The following is a 16,821-nucleotide window of genomic DNA, read 5'->3' on the forward strand; positions in this document are numbered from 1 at the left end:
GCTTGGGGTCTGACACCCACAGGAAGACATGTACTTACTTCAAAATACTGAATTTATTTTACAAAAATCAGTACAGTAAAAACTATCCAAGCAAGGCCAGGTACGCCCGGCAATTCAAGGGTGCGCACACTCCCCCAGATTAAGGCCCGTGATTTCCCTTGAAGGCCTTCACATTCTCAAGTTACATAAAACCAAGCAGCAAAACAGTAACATTACAGGGAAACTGACTTTTTCACAAGTGGGATCAAACAGCTTCAGTGATCATCGAAATATTTGCACTTCAGACAAAACGCCCCAGACAACAATAGCGTGTGTAAGTACACAGAGCCTCATGGCGCTCGAGGGGGCGTGGGGGTGGGGGCTGGCGTCCACTCTTCACATTCCGCTTTCCGTGTCTCAGGCAAGAGTAAAGATCAGGGGACATTTCCTCCAGACAGCGGCCTCCTGCTCGTCTACACTCTGCTGCTTCTCCTGAATTCGTCGTTCCTACAGAGGATGTCCTCCTGCTGACCAACGGATGAGCTGCCCAGGTCTGCAGTGTCGTCCGCTCCCTGGGGACCCAGGGCTCTCTTCTCCCACACAGCGTTTCTCTGTGCTCGGAAATGGAGCCGGGTGCCCCGTCCCCCCACGCAGGCTGGGCACGGGCCCAGTCCTCGGTGCTGCAGTTTCCCCACTCCTCAGGGTGCAGGGACGGTCCCTGTGCCTGCCCCGTCAGCAGTCACAATGCAGACTGAGGAGCTCTCTGTGGAGTCCCCGGGGCTGCCGCTGGGGCTGGCACCCGTCAGGCAAGTTGGACAAATGTGTGTTCATTTCTGTGGGCTGACCATAGGCAGCTCCTACTGCCAGGGAGCTGTGGCCAGCCCGTAACCAACAGCAGTCTGCCACACAGGGACAACTGGACCCCAGTGATGGGACCAGACAGGAACTGCACTGGTGTCGGCAGCATGGCCGCCTGTGCATTCAGCAGCAACTTGAGTCCCCGGGCCAAACACACTGACCTATCACCTCTCCAAACACTGAGATCGCCAGACTGAACTGCAGGAAGGAACATAATATTTCATGGAAAAATGATACATCCTGAAAATACTGTATTATCATCAATTCCTGTTTCCAGGACAGTGGTCAACGTCACACACTGCATCATGGGCTCCAGCAGCACTGATGTGTCAGCAATAAACCGCAAAGCAAGAACCCTCTTGTGGGCATCTCCTGCCTTCAGCGGGCAGCAGCTCAGGATGTAGATGGGCCGTGGGGGACACAGCCTCGCAGGGGCTCAGAGTAGGGGTGCCATCCCTCATCCTGCGTGGTGTGCCGGCCCCACCTCGAAGAGCCGTCACGCAGCAGCCTCTAAGAACTCGGAGGTGAACACGGCTTCTGCGTAATCTTCGCACATGTCCTGGAGCTCGGCAGCCACAGCCCCCAGAGCTTCATCTACCAGCTCTTCCGAGAAGCTGGAAGACAAACAACACAGCTAAGTGCTGGGCAGCCACCGCTGGGGGGCATTCCTTCAACCCGCCGGGCCATGCTAAAACTTTACATGCAGCCAGGAGACTTGTGAAGGAGAGAACACAGATGGGGGGCTGGCTCTCCAGGATAGCGAGAGGGCAGGACTCACTCCCCACACTGCCCCAGCCCGACATGTCGGAGGGTAGAGGCGAGTGGAGACTGACCGGCTGCGGCCAGGTCTCACCCCAGCCTGCCTCGGATGGCTGCCTCCCTGCCTCATAGCCGGACAGAGGGATGGAGGGCTGGCGGGCAGGGTCCTGGACACTACACACATTCCTTTGCTCATAGACCACTGTCTTCTTGTATCTGCTGTTTAGTTCCAAGAGGGAGACCTTGTATCCCAGGGACTCCAGTGTTTTCTCCTAGGAACAAGGGCTTTCTCCTACAGAACTGTAGTACAATTATTCTAAAGCAATCATAAAATCATCATCGATTCAAAACTATTACCCAATAGGCCTTACTATATTTTGCTAACCACTCACCCAATGTCCCCTATGGCTCCCAGTGTTTCTGCCGTCACATGTCCTGTCGTTACTTTAACCTCAGCCTTTCTTTGACTTTCAGGACCTTTTTTATAGACTCTGTTTTCGATAGTTCTCTCTCCTTTTTCAAGTTATTCATTCATGTAAGAGGCAAAGAGACAAATACATAGAGAGAACTCCTTCCAATGGTTCACTTCTCAAATGCGTGCAATGGTCAGGGCCGGGCCGAGAGCCGGCTGCTGCCCAGGGTCCATGCCAGCAGGAAGCTGCCACCAGGAGGTCAGAGCTGGACACTAAACTTGGGTTCTCTGCTGTGGGGTGCAGGCATTCATACTGTCAGGCCACATGTGCATACCCATTTAAACTTTTTCTACGACCAGAGTCAGGCAGTGCATGGTTGGAACAAGTACGGCAGCAGAGTGTAGCTCAGTGTGTCGTCACGCAGTCTGGCTGCCCCGCGACTGTAACTGCTCATTCCCATCGCTGCCGGGCTTCTCCCTCAGGCTACTACTCTCCCGTTATAATCAGTAATCATACTGTACAGAGACATTTTCAGGCTAGTAAATATCCCAGTTCTCATCAAATTTGCTTGGAGCAATTATCAAAGTTGCCAGATACAGATTTTCCAATTCCTTCATTCTTCTCTGGTTAATAGTTGGGATTCTTCTGTAATGAAGAGTCTCTTCTCCCTCATTTCCCACACTCATTCATTCATATCATTATGACCTGACAGACTGATGATCTGTGATGTTACTATATTTCTCATGCTTGTGATTTGGACTGTGGGGGCCCCTTCAGGCTGGCTCCTGAGCCAGCAACATTCCGGGCAGTTCTTTTCAGGCACCACATGTTGTCTTAGGCTCAGCTCAATTCCCCAGTCCTAGCCGTCCTGGGATCAGTCAATTCTCCAGGGGGTCAGGCAGTTTTCCACAGAGAAACACAGCAGCAGGTTAGGCCTTGGCCAGTGACGCTGGCACCCCATACTACAGGGCTGGTTTTAATCCTAGGGGTTTCATTTTTGATCCAGCTCTCTGCTAATGTGCCTGGGATGCAGCAGAAGATGGCCCAAGAATCTGGGCCCTTGCCATGCACGTGGGAGACTGGGATGATTTACAACTCAAGACAAACTACCTCTTCTTTTGTAACCTCAAAGGGTCTTCCACCCTCCACCATTTCTTTTTCTCTTCCTCCAGTTGGTTTTTCAGATTTTCTCTTACTCCTCAGTTTTTTTTTCAATAATACAATTACAGCTAGATATGAATCTTTTTTTACTTTTCTTTCTGGGGATTTTACAGCTTTTCAAATTTGTGGCTTAAATAGTTTTTTTAAGTGTATTTATTTTGAAAGCCAAGGTTACAGAGAGAGGGGGAGAGACAGAAAGAGACTTTCCATCTGCGAATCCATTGCCTAGCTGGCTACAATGGCCAGTGCTGCGCCATGCCAAAGCCAGGAACCATGAGCCTCATCGGGGTCTCTCACATTGGCTGCAGGGGCCCAACTACTTAAGCCATCTTGCCCTGCCTTCCCAGGCACATTAGCAGGGAGCTGGATAAGCAGCAGAGCAGCTGGGACACGAGCTAGCCCTCAGGTGGAATGGCAGCACGTGGGCAGTGCCTGTGCTATGCCACAGAGCTGGCCCCGCTTGCACCTTGAGTGACTCTGGGGAAGCAACAGCCGTTCTCTGGATTTGTCTTCCTTCCTTCCTCTCCTTTTGAGACCCACCCGCATCCTCGTCACTGTTCAGACTGCCCTTCGCCCTCCGCGCCCCGTGCTCTCCCTTCATGCTGCCCAGGACACTTTCTACTCTTCTATGTTCCAGGCCTCAAGTGTTTCCCCTCTGTTGTATCTAATTTTCTAGTGGACATATACAACAAAGTCTTCATTTCATAAATTATATTCTCCTTCCAAAATGTACATTTGGATTTTGTTCTTAAGCTCTTTGCCAAAAATCAACAATGTTGTCTTTTATTTCTTTGAACGCACAGGCACAGCTGCTGTGCTGTCAATGAAAGAGCTCCACTCTGAGCGGCTCTCGATCTGTGTGCGTTCCCGCCCTGCCTCCCTGTGGCCTGCTGATGTTATTTGCCTTCAGAGGGAAGAATGCTCATGCTGACATCTCCTAAACCCCTCAACCCGATACTAAGAACTGGGATGATCAGAGCTGAGTGAGGTCCAGAAAGACCCATTTATATCCGGTCACCTGTCCTTGCAGAGAGCAACCTTTCAGAGGGCAGGCAGAAGTGGGCAAAGTTGGGTCCAGCGTGGTAGCCTAGTGGCTAAATCCTTGCCTTGTACGCACCAGGATCCCATATGGGTGCCAGTTTATGTCCCAGCTGCTCCACTTCCCATCCAGCTCCCTGCTTGTGGCCTGGATAAGCAGTCGAGGACAGCCCAAAGCCTTGGGACCCTGCACCCGCACGGGAGACCAGAGAAGCTCCTGGCTCCTACCTTTGGATCAGTTCAGCTCTAGTCAATGCATCCACTTGGGGAGTGAATCAGTAGACAGATGATCTTTCTCTATCTTTCCTTTTCTCTATATAATCTGCCTTTACAATAAAAATAAAATCATTGAAAGAAAAAAAAGAAGTGAGCAAACTTCGCAGGGCAACCCCCGTCCCACTGGCCGGTGGTGGTTTCCAACCACTACCTGCTAGTCTACAAAAAGCTGCTGGTCTTCCTTAAGAACTGACTAACCTGCCTGGGTCTCTGTCTTCTCCAGGATTCTGGCCCAGTTATTCCCCATTACCTAGTTCCCTTCTTCATGCCTTCAAGCATACATGCTTTATTTTTAATGCAGCTTTTCTATTCATAGCCATCCCTGGAGGGAGAGGTGGTCCCGATGACCACGTGTGCCCTCACCAGGAACAGAAGTGATTACTTCACTTCTGTATTTGCTTCACTCTCTACATTTCTGTCTCTAATTCACCCCCAAACTTGAGAAATACAAATGTACTTCCAATATACTCCCAACACATCAGGTAACAAGCATCTCTGTTTCCACCTGTTTTTGAAACTCCCCACTCTGCCTTTAAGTAGAATTAGTTGCTACTGCTCCTCTGTCCCTTTGCCTTCTAGATGGTCACTGAAAAATGCTTCGGACAATGGCTCTTGTCATCCTCCTGGAAGCCCCATGGTGGAACCTGCGTATCCTAGACCCCAAGTCTTCCTATTATTCCCCTTTTCTTTTCTTCTAAGGAGTTATGTATTTATTTGAAGGGGAAAGTGACAGAAAAGAGACAGAAAGAGGTATTTGCTGGCCCACTCTTGAAATGGACACAATGGCTGGGGCTGGTCCAGGACAAAATTCAAGGGCCCATAGCTCCATCTGGGTATCCCAAGTGATCGGCAGGGACTCAAGTACTTGAACCATTTTCAACTGTCTTTCAAGGCATGTCAGGAGACAGCTGGATTGAAGCAGCGCAGCCAGACTTGAACCACACCCACCATGGGATGCCAGCATTCCAGGCAGCAGCATGCTTGCTGTGCCACAAGGCCGACCTTCTCCTTAATGTACACCTTGCACAGGTGGCACATAGCTTCAGTATCTTGCTGACAAACTGCGCATTAAAAGTTTTAGACGCTTTGTATCCCTAAAAATACTTGAATTCTAATCTTATCTTGTAGCTGATAATTTAGCTGGCCACAGAACTCTAGGTTAAATTTTGGAAGTATCTTCCAGTACCTTCTAGCTTTCAGTATGGTTCATGAAAACAAGATGCCACTCCCATTTCTGATTTCTTGGGGTGTTTCCAGCTTTTACTCTCGGGAATCTTTGGCCATCTTCTCCTTACACTGGGCTGCTCCAATTTCCCTTTCTAATGATTGCCATGATATGTTCTGTTCAATTCATTCATTCATTCACTCACTTATTCACAGTGGGCAATTGGTGAACTCTTTCAAGATAAAGACTAATAACCTTCTGGGAAACTTTCTTACAGTATATCTTTAGTAATTTCCCATTCTCCTTTCTTACATTATGGAATTCTATATCCAGACCATGAATCTCCTCAGAAAAGCCTTTAATGTGAAAAACAAACAAAAAAAATTTTAAATTATCTAGCATTGTAGCTTTTCATTCTGCCATGTCAGAGAAAGACCTGGCTTTTTTATTCCTTTAAAATCTGATGGTAGGGCCTGGGCCCGGCGCGGTGGCGCAAGTGGTTAGGGTCCTCACCTTGCACGCCTGGGATCCCATGTGGGCACCGGTTCTAATCCCAGCAGCCCTGCTTCCCTTCCAGCTCCCTGCCTGTGGCCCGGGAAAGCAGTCGAGGACGGCCCAAAGCTTTGGGACCCTGCACCCATGTGGGAGACCCGGAAGAGGCTCCTGGCTTCGGATGGGCATGGCATCTGCCGTTGCGCTCACTTGGGGAGTGAATCATCGGACGGAAAATCTTCCTCTCTGTCTCTCCTCTCTGTATATCCACCTTTCCAATAAAAAAATAATAATAATAAAAATAAATCCAAAAAAACAAATCTGATGGTAATTTTTCATGTTAATTTCTGAAAACTTTCTTTGAAAGTTCCTTTTTTACAGTATCCTATTCTTGTTTTACCACAGCCTCACTTAACTCAGGATATTAACTGCCCTTTGTTTGTGTGCTTGATTCTGTTGCTTTCATTGTCTACTTCCTCAGAGCTATGCATCCTTCCCGGGCCCCATCAAACATCTGGTCACCTAAACTGTTTGCTGATTTTCGAGAATGAGAATTTCAACCAAGCCTCCCATTTCCTGGCTTGCCTGCATCCAAAGCCTTCACAAGCATTTACCACAGTGCCATAAATTATAGGTAAGACAACCGGGGGAGCAGTGGAAAGGAAGCAGACAAAAGCTGAACCCTGAGTCTGTCAGAGTGGTGTGCCAAGGAGACGGCAGCTCAGGAAGCAGCAGTGCGGAGGATCACAGAGGAAGAGGAGGCACGCGCAAGCAGGAAAACCAGGAAACCATCCGGGAGTGCACAGAACAAGAACAAATTTGTTGCTCTTGCAAAACAAAGAAATCTAAAGATTTCCACCCCACTCCTGGCAGCTAGGTGACTGACAATTCCGTCTCTACCCTCACAAAAGGAAGAAAATACTCTTTGGGAAAAAACACACCAGTAATTTTAAACTCAGCTAAATCATCAAACAAGGGCTGTCTCTGAAGTCCTTCAATCAAATATGAACAGACTTTCAAACGACAAGCTCCATCAAAACAGCAGAATAAAACAAGAACGAGAAGACAGGGTACTATACAAGTGGCATGGAACACGCAGCACAGGAGGTACCTACCACAAAGGGTGACGGAGGCAGCCTGGGATGGGAAGGACCAGGCCGGCCTGGGCTGGGGGAGAAAGATGGGCTTCAGAGGAAAAGTCAGGGTGGGGCTGAGGAACAGGATTAACTGGTATTTTTGGCTTTCAGGGGGAAAGTTAATAAATTTTAAAAAGGCAATGATTAACTCCTGGAACATGCTTAAAGCTTGCTCAAGAAGGAAACAAAATCACAGCACACTCCCCAGCTCAATGAAAAATGTCTCAGAGTGCAGGCAGTTGGCTCAGCAGCTAAGAAAAATGTCTCAGGTATTTGTGATAAAGTGATACTCCCGAGGAATTTAAACATGGGAACTACTTAAAAGGAGTGGATTCACCTAACTTTAAGTATTTCATACATAATAGAAGGCTGCTTCGTCAATACTTAATGGCTGCAGGAGTCTGCTCTATGAGCCCACAGAATCTCCTTTCCCAGGAGACGAGCCTACAGGAGGCGAGGGTTTGTGAGATGTTGCAGTGGGAATCCATCTAACCACCAAGCCTGCAGCACCACGACACTTCCTGCCCACAAGCACTGTGTGCTCTGTTGAGACACCACTTTAAGAGCAACAGAAAATGTGCCCTGACTTGACTCCTGAAGATTGCTCCTTGGTTGTAAAATTCCCGTGCTGACGCCCTAACTCACGGCCAACAGTATTCAGGGGGCCTCTGACAGGTAGTTAGGTTCAGGTGAGACCATGATGGGTGGGCTTCAGGATGGATGAGTGCCTCTGAAGGAGGAAGAGGCCAGAGCTCCCCGGACTTCCCACTACCTGAAGGCAGCCAGCAGGGGGCTGCAGTCAGGGAAGAGCACCCTCTCCTGACACTGATTCAGCCATGCCGCAGACCCTGGATGTTCCAGACTCCACAAACAGGTGCAATGAATTAGCACTCTTCAAGTCACCTAGTTCACGGTATTTTGTGCCATCCTGGCCATAGGGCAGTCCCCTGAGTGGCAGCCCTTGCTGTCTTACGATCTCCTGCAGCTAAGAAGAGGCAGTTAGTAGAAAAAGCCTTTCCAAGAACAACCTTTACAATGCCAGGGCTCGAAGGAATGGAACGAGACCTTGGCCAGTCCTCTCTCCGAGCTTGCTGTAGTGTAAAAGGTGACACTCGGGTCTGCCACACAGGTCTGCATTGTCTCACTCACCTCTCAGCGAGGAGCCACGGGTTGAAGGAGCCCACAGCCTCGTGAGAGATGACCCGGAGGTACTGCTCAAAACGGCTACAGTAGTCACCAATGCTGCGCCGCATGGCTGGTGGGACGAAGAGGAGAGTCCCCCTTTCTTCCTGCTGGGAGTCTTCTCTGAGGAAGTGGAGGGGAGTCCCCCTTTTCTCTGATCTCTCCTCTGCAGTCAAACTTTCATGCAGAGAACTGAGAATGAACACAAAAGACAAGACACTCAAAGTTATCACCTGCCAGTAAGGTAAAATGCTAACTTACTCCAATGGCTCCATAACCAAAGCCTCACCTTTCCTTCTCTCTCATGCTGAATAAAACTCAACATCTGATCACCAATGACTGTTTCTCCTTTTCACAGGTCGAACCCTAGCCATCATATGAATCCCTGTCCTTCAGACATCAAGAATTCTCCCAGCAAATCCTACAGTAACTCCATACAACTCACAGGTATTAACGTGATGGTTTCAATGCTAAAACCCAGATAACATTACCCAATGCTCAGCAGTTCCTTCAGTTACAGAACACTCTTCCCCCACTTTATCAATGTACTATTTTACTGAGTCCTCTTTGGAGTTTGGCAAGATCTTGTTTTTGTTTTTATTTAAAGATTTATTTGAAAATCATGGTTACAGAGTTCCATCCATCAGTTCACTACCCAAATGGCTGCAACAGTGGGACCAAAGTCAGGGGCCAGGATCTTCAGATCTTAGCAGGGAACTAGATCAGAAGTGAGTGGGGCAGCTGGGTGTCAAATCTGCTGCTACATCTCAGTGTTGGCCCAAGATCTTGCTTCTAAACGAGCAATTCTGTCTATCCTTGGGAGACTGTAGGGATTCGACATTTAGTGACTCAAAGGTAACCTGAGAGACTCAACGGAGACAGTGTCGCCAGCACTCACTTGCCATTGCAGGGTCGTTCCAGCAGGATGTTCACAGCTCCGTCCTTACGTGTCACTGTCTTTGTGATCTTGATTGGATGAGGAGCCAGAGGCCTTTCATTGACTGCTGAAACTTTCTGGTCTAGAAAATAAAGAGAGGTCTGTGTCCATAGCAAAGCTGTCCTAGCAGCCAGTGACCCGTGAAGAAGTCACCTGCTGTCAGGGTCATGGAGAAAATGCTCTTGTTTTAAATGCAGACCAGTAAGGCAACAGCTGTAAGGGCTAATCCTTTAGCAGCTCTGCCTGCTCACTGAGAAGGCTTCTCCACGAGGTCCGTGCGCAGCCCCCCCGCAAGCTTCCTCAGGACTCAGCCTCTGACTCGGGGAGTAGCAAAAGTAGCTGTTTTTTAGCTTTTAAATGCTTTGATTACCAAAGAAGACAAAGAACCAAAACCAAAAACAACAACAAAACAACAAACCCACTCACACCTGAATATTTAAACAACTGATTTGTCTCTGGGCATTGCAGGAAAAATCTGCATAATGACAGTCAAGATATTAATTTATTAACTATAAATCATGTTTCCCAGTTCTTCTGGGATTTAGATTATTTCTAATTTTAAGCATATTTCCAGTGCAGCAGAAATTCTGCCTTCTTTGGTGGAGGCAGCAGCATCTGTAATGTCAAGTAACTTTCCCTGACTCACGTTGAGAAGCTCGTGATTTCTCACCATCAGCAATACTGCCAAAGTCAGCTCGGGTAAAAACATCACTGCACAAGCTAAGGGTCTCTAAACTTGGCTTTGTCATGCAACAGAACAATCAGGACGACAGAGATGCGGTAGTCCCACTTTGATTTCATGGTTCTAGCATTACAAGTGTCCAAAAACTCACTTCAGTTCTCAGCGCTCACACAGCTCCTTGTAAATGCAGACCTAGCCTATGCAGATTCATCATCCAGAGTGACTAATAATTTGAATCAACTTGGAAGAAAGAGAACACTCAGTGCTCTGTGTCTTCTCCATGATGCAACCCAACTCTGCAGACACTGGCCAGACTGCCAGCAAAGCCAGCTACCCTGGAACGCCGCCCTCTCTTCTGCTTCCAAGCAAAACAACGGTGAATGCCCACTGACTACACTGCGATCAGAAGGGACCTGCTGTGCCAGCCCTATGCTAGGCACAGTGGGGAACTCCTATGATGATGATAAACTTTGGCTTCACATAATCAAGGGTTTAGTTGGGAGAGATAAGCCACCTTGGCAAATAGCTCAGAACATGCCAGAAAACACTATGGGAGTTCACAGACAAAGCAGTAAGGCTCCAACCTCAGGACAGCAGGAAAAGCACAAACACAGAACCCTGGGTGCTGGGCCCGGATGGATTGCTCAATGTTCTGTAAAGATAAAAATGGGTGTGGGCAGGTGTTCAGAGGGAGAGAGAACACCAACCACGGACGTGAGACAGTGCTGGGAAACTAAAGACATCAAAAGGGACACGTCGGCACTTTGCTCATCTTGCCGTTGAGATTCCATCTACAGAAGACTTTTCCTAGGACAGTAGTTCACAATAAAAAAAAAAAAAAAATCCTGCATGTGACCTATGAAGGACATTAACTCAAGGAAAGTAGAACTTAAGTTTATTTTGGTGCAAAGCAACTTTCGAATCCATCTAGTTTACACACAATATGCATCTTCCATGGACTTGGTAAATCCCTCAGATTCGGGGATTTCAAAACTTCTGTGCACCAAAGTGAACTTACCCAAAGTAGGAGAAACAAGTTTTTTCAACAAACAATGCCAAGACAAAATTTTTATTCATTAGAAAGGAAGAGAGAACTTCAGCTTCTACCTCAGGCCACTGGCAAACTTTTATTCAAGATGAACATAAACCTAAATCTAAGAGCTAAAATCAAAAAAACTTCTAGAGAAACAAAAAAGAGTATCTTCTCAACTTGGGAGTAGGAAGATAAAGGCTTCTTAGAGAAAGCAAAACAAAACAATGCAGAAGAAAAAACTGGTTAAACTCTATCAAAATTAAAAATATCTGCTCCAAATGCAATACCTTGGAGAAAACAAACAGGTGACTATAGATGGGAAGGGATATCAACCTGCAAAACACCTCCATGAGCAGGTGCCTGAGTGTAGAGCAGGGCATTGGGGGTGGGGAGGCCTGCTCACGGACCCAAGGCTGCTTCTGGAGATGCTGCAGGAGCTCTGGAATTACATCCGCAGTGAGGATTGCACCACTGTGTGAATACACTAAACTCACGACTTTGTACCCTTAGGAGTGGGCTATGCGGCTCAATGCACTGAACGGCTGCTTGGGAAGCCCACCTTCTTCATTAGTGCCTGGTTCAAGTCCAGTTGTTCCATTTCCAGTCCAGCTTCTTGTTGACATACATATAGGAGGCAGTAGAACAGTTCAGGTATTGTGTACCTGCCACCCAAGTGGGAGACTTGGATGGTGTGGTGGGTTCCTGGCTTCAGCCTAGTCTAGCCCTGGCCATTGCAAACATTTAGGGAGTGAACCGGTAGAAGGAAGATTATCTCTCTGCCACTGTGTGTGTGTCTGCTACTCTATCTTCTAAATAAGCGCTTTTAAATTGCATACAAATCTTTCTTCTTTTTAAACATCTAACATTCTTTTTTTAAGGTTTATTTTAGTTTATTGAAAAGTCAGATATATAGCAAGGGAGACAGAGAGGAAACTCTTCCATTCATTGATTCACTCCCCAAGTGGATGCAACAGCTGGAGTTGCGCCAATCCAAAGTCAGGATCCAGAAACTTTTTCCAGGTCTCCTACACGGTGTAGAGTCCCAAGGCTTTGGTCCGTTCTCGACTGCTTTCCCAGGCCTCAAACAGGGAGCTGGATGGGAGGCAGGACCGCCAGGATACAAACTGGCACCCATATGGGATGCTGGCGCGTTCAAGGTGAGAACTTTAGCCACTAGGCCACTATGCCGGGCCCTGTGACTTATTTTTAAATGAGTTTTTTTTTAAAGATTTATTTTTATTATTTTTTTATTGGAAAGGTAGATATACAGAGAGGAGAGACAGAGAGGAAGATCTTCCGTCCGATGATTCACTCCCCAAGTGAGCGTAATGACCCATGCTATGCCGGTCCAAAGCCAGGAGCCTCTTCCAGGTCTCCCACGTGGGTGCAGGGTCCCAAAGCTTTGAGCCGTCCTCGACTGCTTTCCCGGGCCACAGGCAGGGAGCTGGAAGGGAAGCGGGATTGCCGGGATAGAACTGGCGCCCATATAGGATCCTGGGCATGCAAGGCGAGGACCTTAACCACTTGCACCACCGTGCCGGGCCCTTAAATGAGTTTTTAAGCAGTTTTAAAGAAAGACTCACATGGCCCTGGCATGGTGTTTTGCCTAGCTGTTAAGATAATGCTTGCAATGCCTGCATCCCATATGAAGTATCTAGGTTCTTGTCCCCACTCTGCTCTTAATTTAAGCGTCCTGGGAGGCAGCAGGTGATGGCTCAAGCATGTGGGCCCGTCACCAACATGTGGGACCTTGACGGAGCCCTGCCTTCTGGTTTCAGTTGATTTGTACACTACTATTTGCCAATCTGTTTATAAAGTTAAATTCAAACTCATCTCATAACCTGGCAAGTCTATTTTTGATTATTTATCCAAGACAAATAAAAACTATATTCTCTGGCTATTCTAAGGTATCTTAACAAGTTCATGGAAGATAAAATTAAAAGGTAAACTTATTTGGGGAGGTGTTGTGGCATAATGTGTTAAGCCTCTGCCTCTGACACTGGCATCCCATATGGGCAGCAACTCAAAACCCTGCAGCTTCCCTTCTGATCCAGCTCCCGGCTAACATGCTTGGGAAAGCAGTGGAAGGCTGCCCAAGTGCTTGGGCTCCTGGTTCAGCCTTGCAGAGTCCAGGCTGTGATGACCATCTGGGGGGGTAAACCAGTGGGCAAGAGGTCTCTTTTTCTCTGCTCTGACTCCTCTCTTGGTGGGAGCATAGTTAGCACACTGCACAAGGGGGATTGAACTCCTGACTCCAGTCCCGCTGATGCAGACTCTGGGAGGCAGTGGGGAGGCCCTAGCAACCAGAAGCCCACCATCTGGCCTGAGTTCCCTGCTTTTGGCTGTGTCCTTTCCTGGCTCTGACCACTGCAGGGTTTTTTTTTTTTTTTAATTTTTATGGGGGGAATGAATCAGTGAAGGGGAGATCTGTCAATCTTTTTCTTTCTGTGCCTCTTTGATATTCAAATAATAATAATAATAATAATAAAAAGCAAAAACGTGCATTTTGGTCTACATGTATTTTACCTCAAACGGAAAAAAACAAACAAACCCAGAAGGAAGTAATACTCTCTAGTTGTCAGTAGACATGCTGAACGTTCAGGGATGAAGTGTACTGATGGCTGATATAATGATATCTGCAACCAACTACGATATGGAAATGTGTAACTGATGCACAGACAGAAACTATATGCAGATGTGTGACAAACAACATGAAATGCACAATCTACAGAGTTGGGTTTTATGAGTGTTCCTTGTGTAAATTTTGCCCAAAGTTCTTTTCAGAATAAAATGTTGGGGTAAAGAAAAAAGGGGTGGGGGTCTTACCATTACTTTCTTCATGCATCCAAAACTGAGGATCAGCATACACAATTTTATTATATCTTTGACGAACCGTCTCTTGGTATTTCTTCAAAAAAAAAAAAAAAAAAAAGAAAGAAAGAAAGTTTATGAGAAAAAGTGAGCCAGAACTACTAAGGAAGGAGAAGTTCAGCAGACACAATTATGTAACATCAGACACAATGTTCAGATGCTGCCAGGAACGGGCACTGACCAGGCCAGGAAGCAATGACTTCATGAGGTGAAGTGTGAGACAAAATACAGCAAGGAACACAGCCACAACCGAGAGCAGCACTTTCATCAGCACGCTCCCCAGCCAATGCAGCAGCTGCTACCGAGCACTGTCAGGGCACTCTGCTTTTCATTAATGTACATTGCAATACACCGATGTGGCTGGTGGTAACCATTCCGGCCGATCTGGGTCTGGACATTTACTTTACTGCCCCTAAAAGGGTAATCAGCTAAGACTAACATAGCTGTCAATTTTCTAAACTCTAGGGAAAAAAAATTACATTTCCTATAATGTTTTTACTTAGCAGCAAAGAAAAAAATGAGATCTAATCTTGTTGAATTCAAAAGAAAATGCTAAATTAGAAACCTGGAGACCCAGATTCTCATCTCTGCAGAATCTGTGTGTGTGTTTTCATGGCCACATCACTCACTTCCTTACTGAACCTTGATTTCCCGCACTGACCAAGCTGGGGGCTGAAACGGCTCTATGTCCGAGGTCCCACATTTCAGGAGAGGCCCTGTCACCATCAGTGGCTTGCCAGGATCCACCCCACAGGGCCAAGGAGGTACCTGCACAGTACTAACAGGCGGACAGATGAAAGGCTGTGGGACCACACCACGGCCCCAGTGTTTTTGTCATCGCAAATCAGTGATATTAGGCGGACAGTAACGGTCACTCACTGGGTTCTGTGACAGACAGTGTGGTACACATTTTAGACCTCATTTTACATGTGAAAACTCCCTATGTAACAGAGCAGGTAAGCGAGTGCATCAAGGTCAGGGACTGCGAGGATGGCGAGCTGGTCTTTCAACCCCAGGATTCTGCGATTCTGACAGGAGCAGGGAAGGGCCCCCAGCAGCAAACCAGAGCAGCAGCCTCAGACCTTACTTCCATCTCCTCCATTCGGAGCATCATAGTCTCCAGATCTGGGCTGTCCTTGCTGTCCCCCAAAATGGCTGAGGATTCAGACCCCAAGATCTTAGCATGCGTCATAGCCCAGAGTTCATGAGCAGTGTTTTCCAGAAAATCATCCAGCTGATGAACGTTGTTGCCTTCAGAATCAAGAGCTGTAGGCTGTAACACAAGGGCAAGAGGGAGGGATGGGAAGGCAGTACAAAGAAAACAGAGCAACTTCAGGTAACTGCTGATCATAATAAACCAACACATGGTGATCCGGTGATCCGACAGACCTGCAAACAAATCCCTCCTCACTCAGTACACATCCACAGCAGTAACAGCAGGACAGTTTTTATCATGGTGATCTAAATGGCAGTATTAACTAGCAATAGCATTACTGCTCATGTAAATTACCATGCCTATTAGCATCTGTTTTGCTAATTGATAGAACAAACGTCTTCCTTTTGTAATATTCAGGAGAATGCCTAGTATTTTCCATGTCACACACTCAGGGCATACACCTATTCTCTTTTGGTTCACTGCTTCAGTAAAAACATCTGTTCTTGATAGGACTTATCATCTTCATTTGAGACAGTACTGGAACGCTCAATGTCAGATACAGCTGCTTCTCTTTGTTAACTGTCTTTAAGGATCACTTACTGCCTACTGAGTAATTCTTATATACATGGCTGATCATTCAGAGGAATATTCAAACATGTCTATTTCACCGTCAGCATTTATAATCACTTCCTTTTCTTCTCATATTAAAGTGCCATATGGAGTTGTCTCCCTAGATTGGATGTTACTTTCACTATTTTGACAAAAAAAAAAATCATTTAGTGGCCAAGCTGCATGAAACACTAACCCATGGCACCCCGAATCTGCATTGGTTAAATGCAGGCTCTCAGCTTCCTGTCCCGGAAGCCTGACCTCCTCGGACAGTGCTACAAACACTGCTTTGATAAAACGACAATCTCAAGACGACAGAAGTCAACTGCATTTGAAACACCGCTTGAATCTTCAAATTGGGCAACATTCTCACAATCTGCTTGGTCTCTGCTGCTAGGGTCACTGGACTGCTGAAGCTCAGCCCAAAGCACTGGAGCTGCTCTGAGCAACTCCAGCAATAAATGTCTCTCCAGCCTCACAAAAATTAAATGCACACAGCTGCACCTTCTGCTCCACAGCCCCAACAGGCGAGGGGAAACATTCCCCCAAATATTTAAAACTCACACTCCAGACAAACAACACAAGATGGACAATAACAAAAACATTCCTGTTCTCAAATATTTTCGTTTTCTTCTGGACCTTCTCATTTCTTTTCTGGGTGAGATTTTAGCCCACATACGAGGCACTCAAAACATGCTGTGTCACAACAAGGCCCTAAGCGTACAGAAAATTAGGCCAGCGACAAGTGAAAGTAGGCTGAATGAAAGGGAATGAGGGCATCCTTTATCCTGCTGCAGCCAACAACATCCGGGCCACACGATACCCTGAAACTGTCATCAGGCAGAGAGATATAGGGCTGCTCACGAAAACCTTTGACCTCAGGGACTCTGTACACTGTTAAGACCAATCTAAGCAATTATGCTAAATATATACTGTGAGAATGAACATGCTAGGGGCTGGCACTGTGGCAGAGTGGGCCTGTGGTGCTGGCACCACAAACAGGTGCCAGTTCATGCAGCAACTGCTACACTTCGCATCCAGCTCCCTGCTTGTGGCCTGGGAAAGCAGTCAAGG

At 47.1% G+C, this 16,821-nt stretch overlaps 1 protein-coding gene across 3 annotated transcripts in view; it reads right to left on the minus strand.

Annotated features, from left to right (window-relative positions):
• Positions 1-41: 41 nt before the first annotated feature.
• Positions 42-16,821, minus strand: part of KIAA0753 (KIAA0753 ortholog) — a 53,456-nt gene continuing 36,676 nt past the window's right edge. For all 3 annotated transcript variants that reach the window (XM_041000530.1, XM_041000529.1, XM_041000531.1), the window contains 5 exons: positions 15,070-15,255; positions 13,938-14,019; positions 9,358-9,478; positions 8,427-8,651; positions 42-1,451 (listed from right to left, as the gene is read on the minus strand). In XM_041000530.1, coding sequence (XP_040856464.1) covers positions 1,334-1,451; positions 8,427-8,651; positions 9,358-9,478; positions 13,938-14,019; positions 15,070-15,255 — 732 coding nt within the window. In that variant the 3' untranslated portion in view covers positions 42-1,333. The remainder of the gene's footprint in view (positions 1,452-8,426; positions 8,652-9,357; positions 9,479-13,937; positions 14,020-15,069; positions 15,256-16,821) is intronic.

This window comes from Ochotona curzoniae, unplaced genomic scaffold (genome assembly GCF_017591425.1).
Source record: "Ochotona curzoniae isolate NIBS_2020 unplaced genomic scaffold, NIBS_Ocur_1.0 scaffold_2453, whole genome shotgun sequence".
NCBI classification, from domain to species: Eukaryota; Metazoa; Chordata; class Mammalia; order Lagomorpha; family Ochotonidae; genus Ochotona; species Ochotona curzoniae.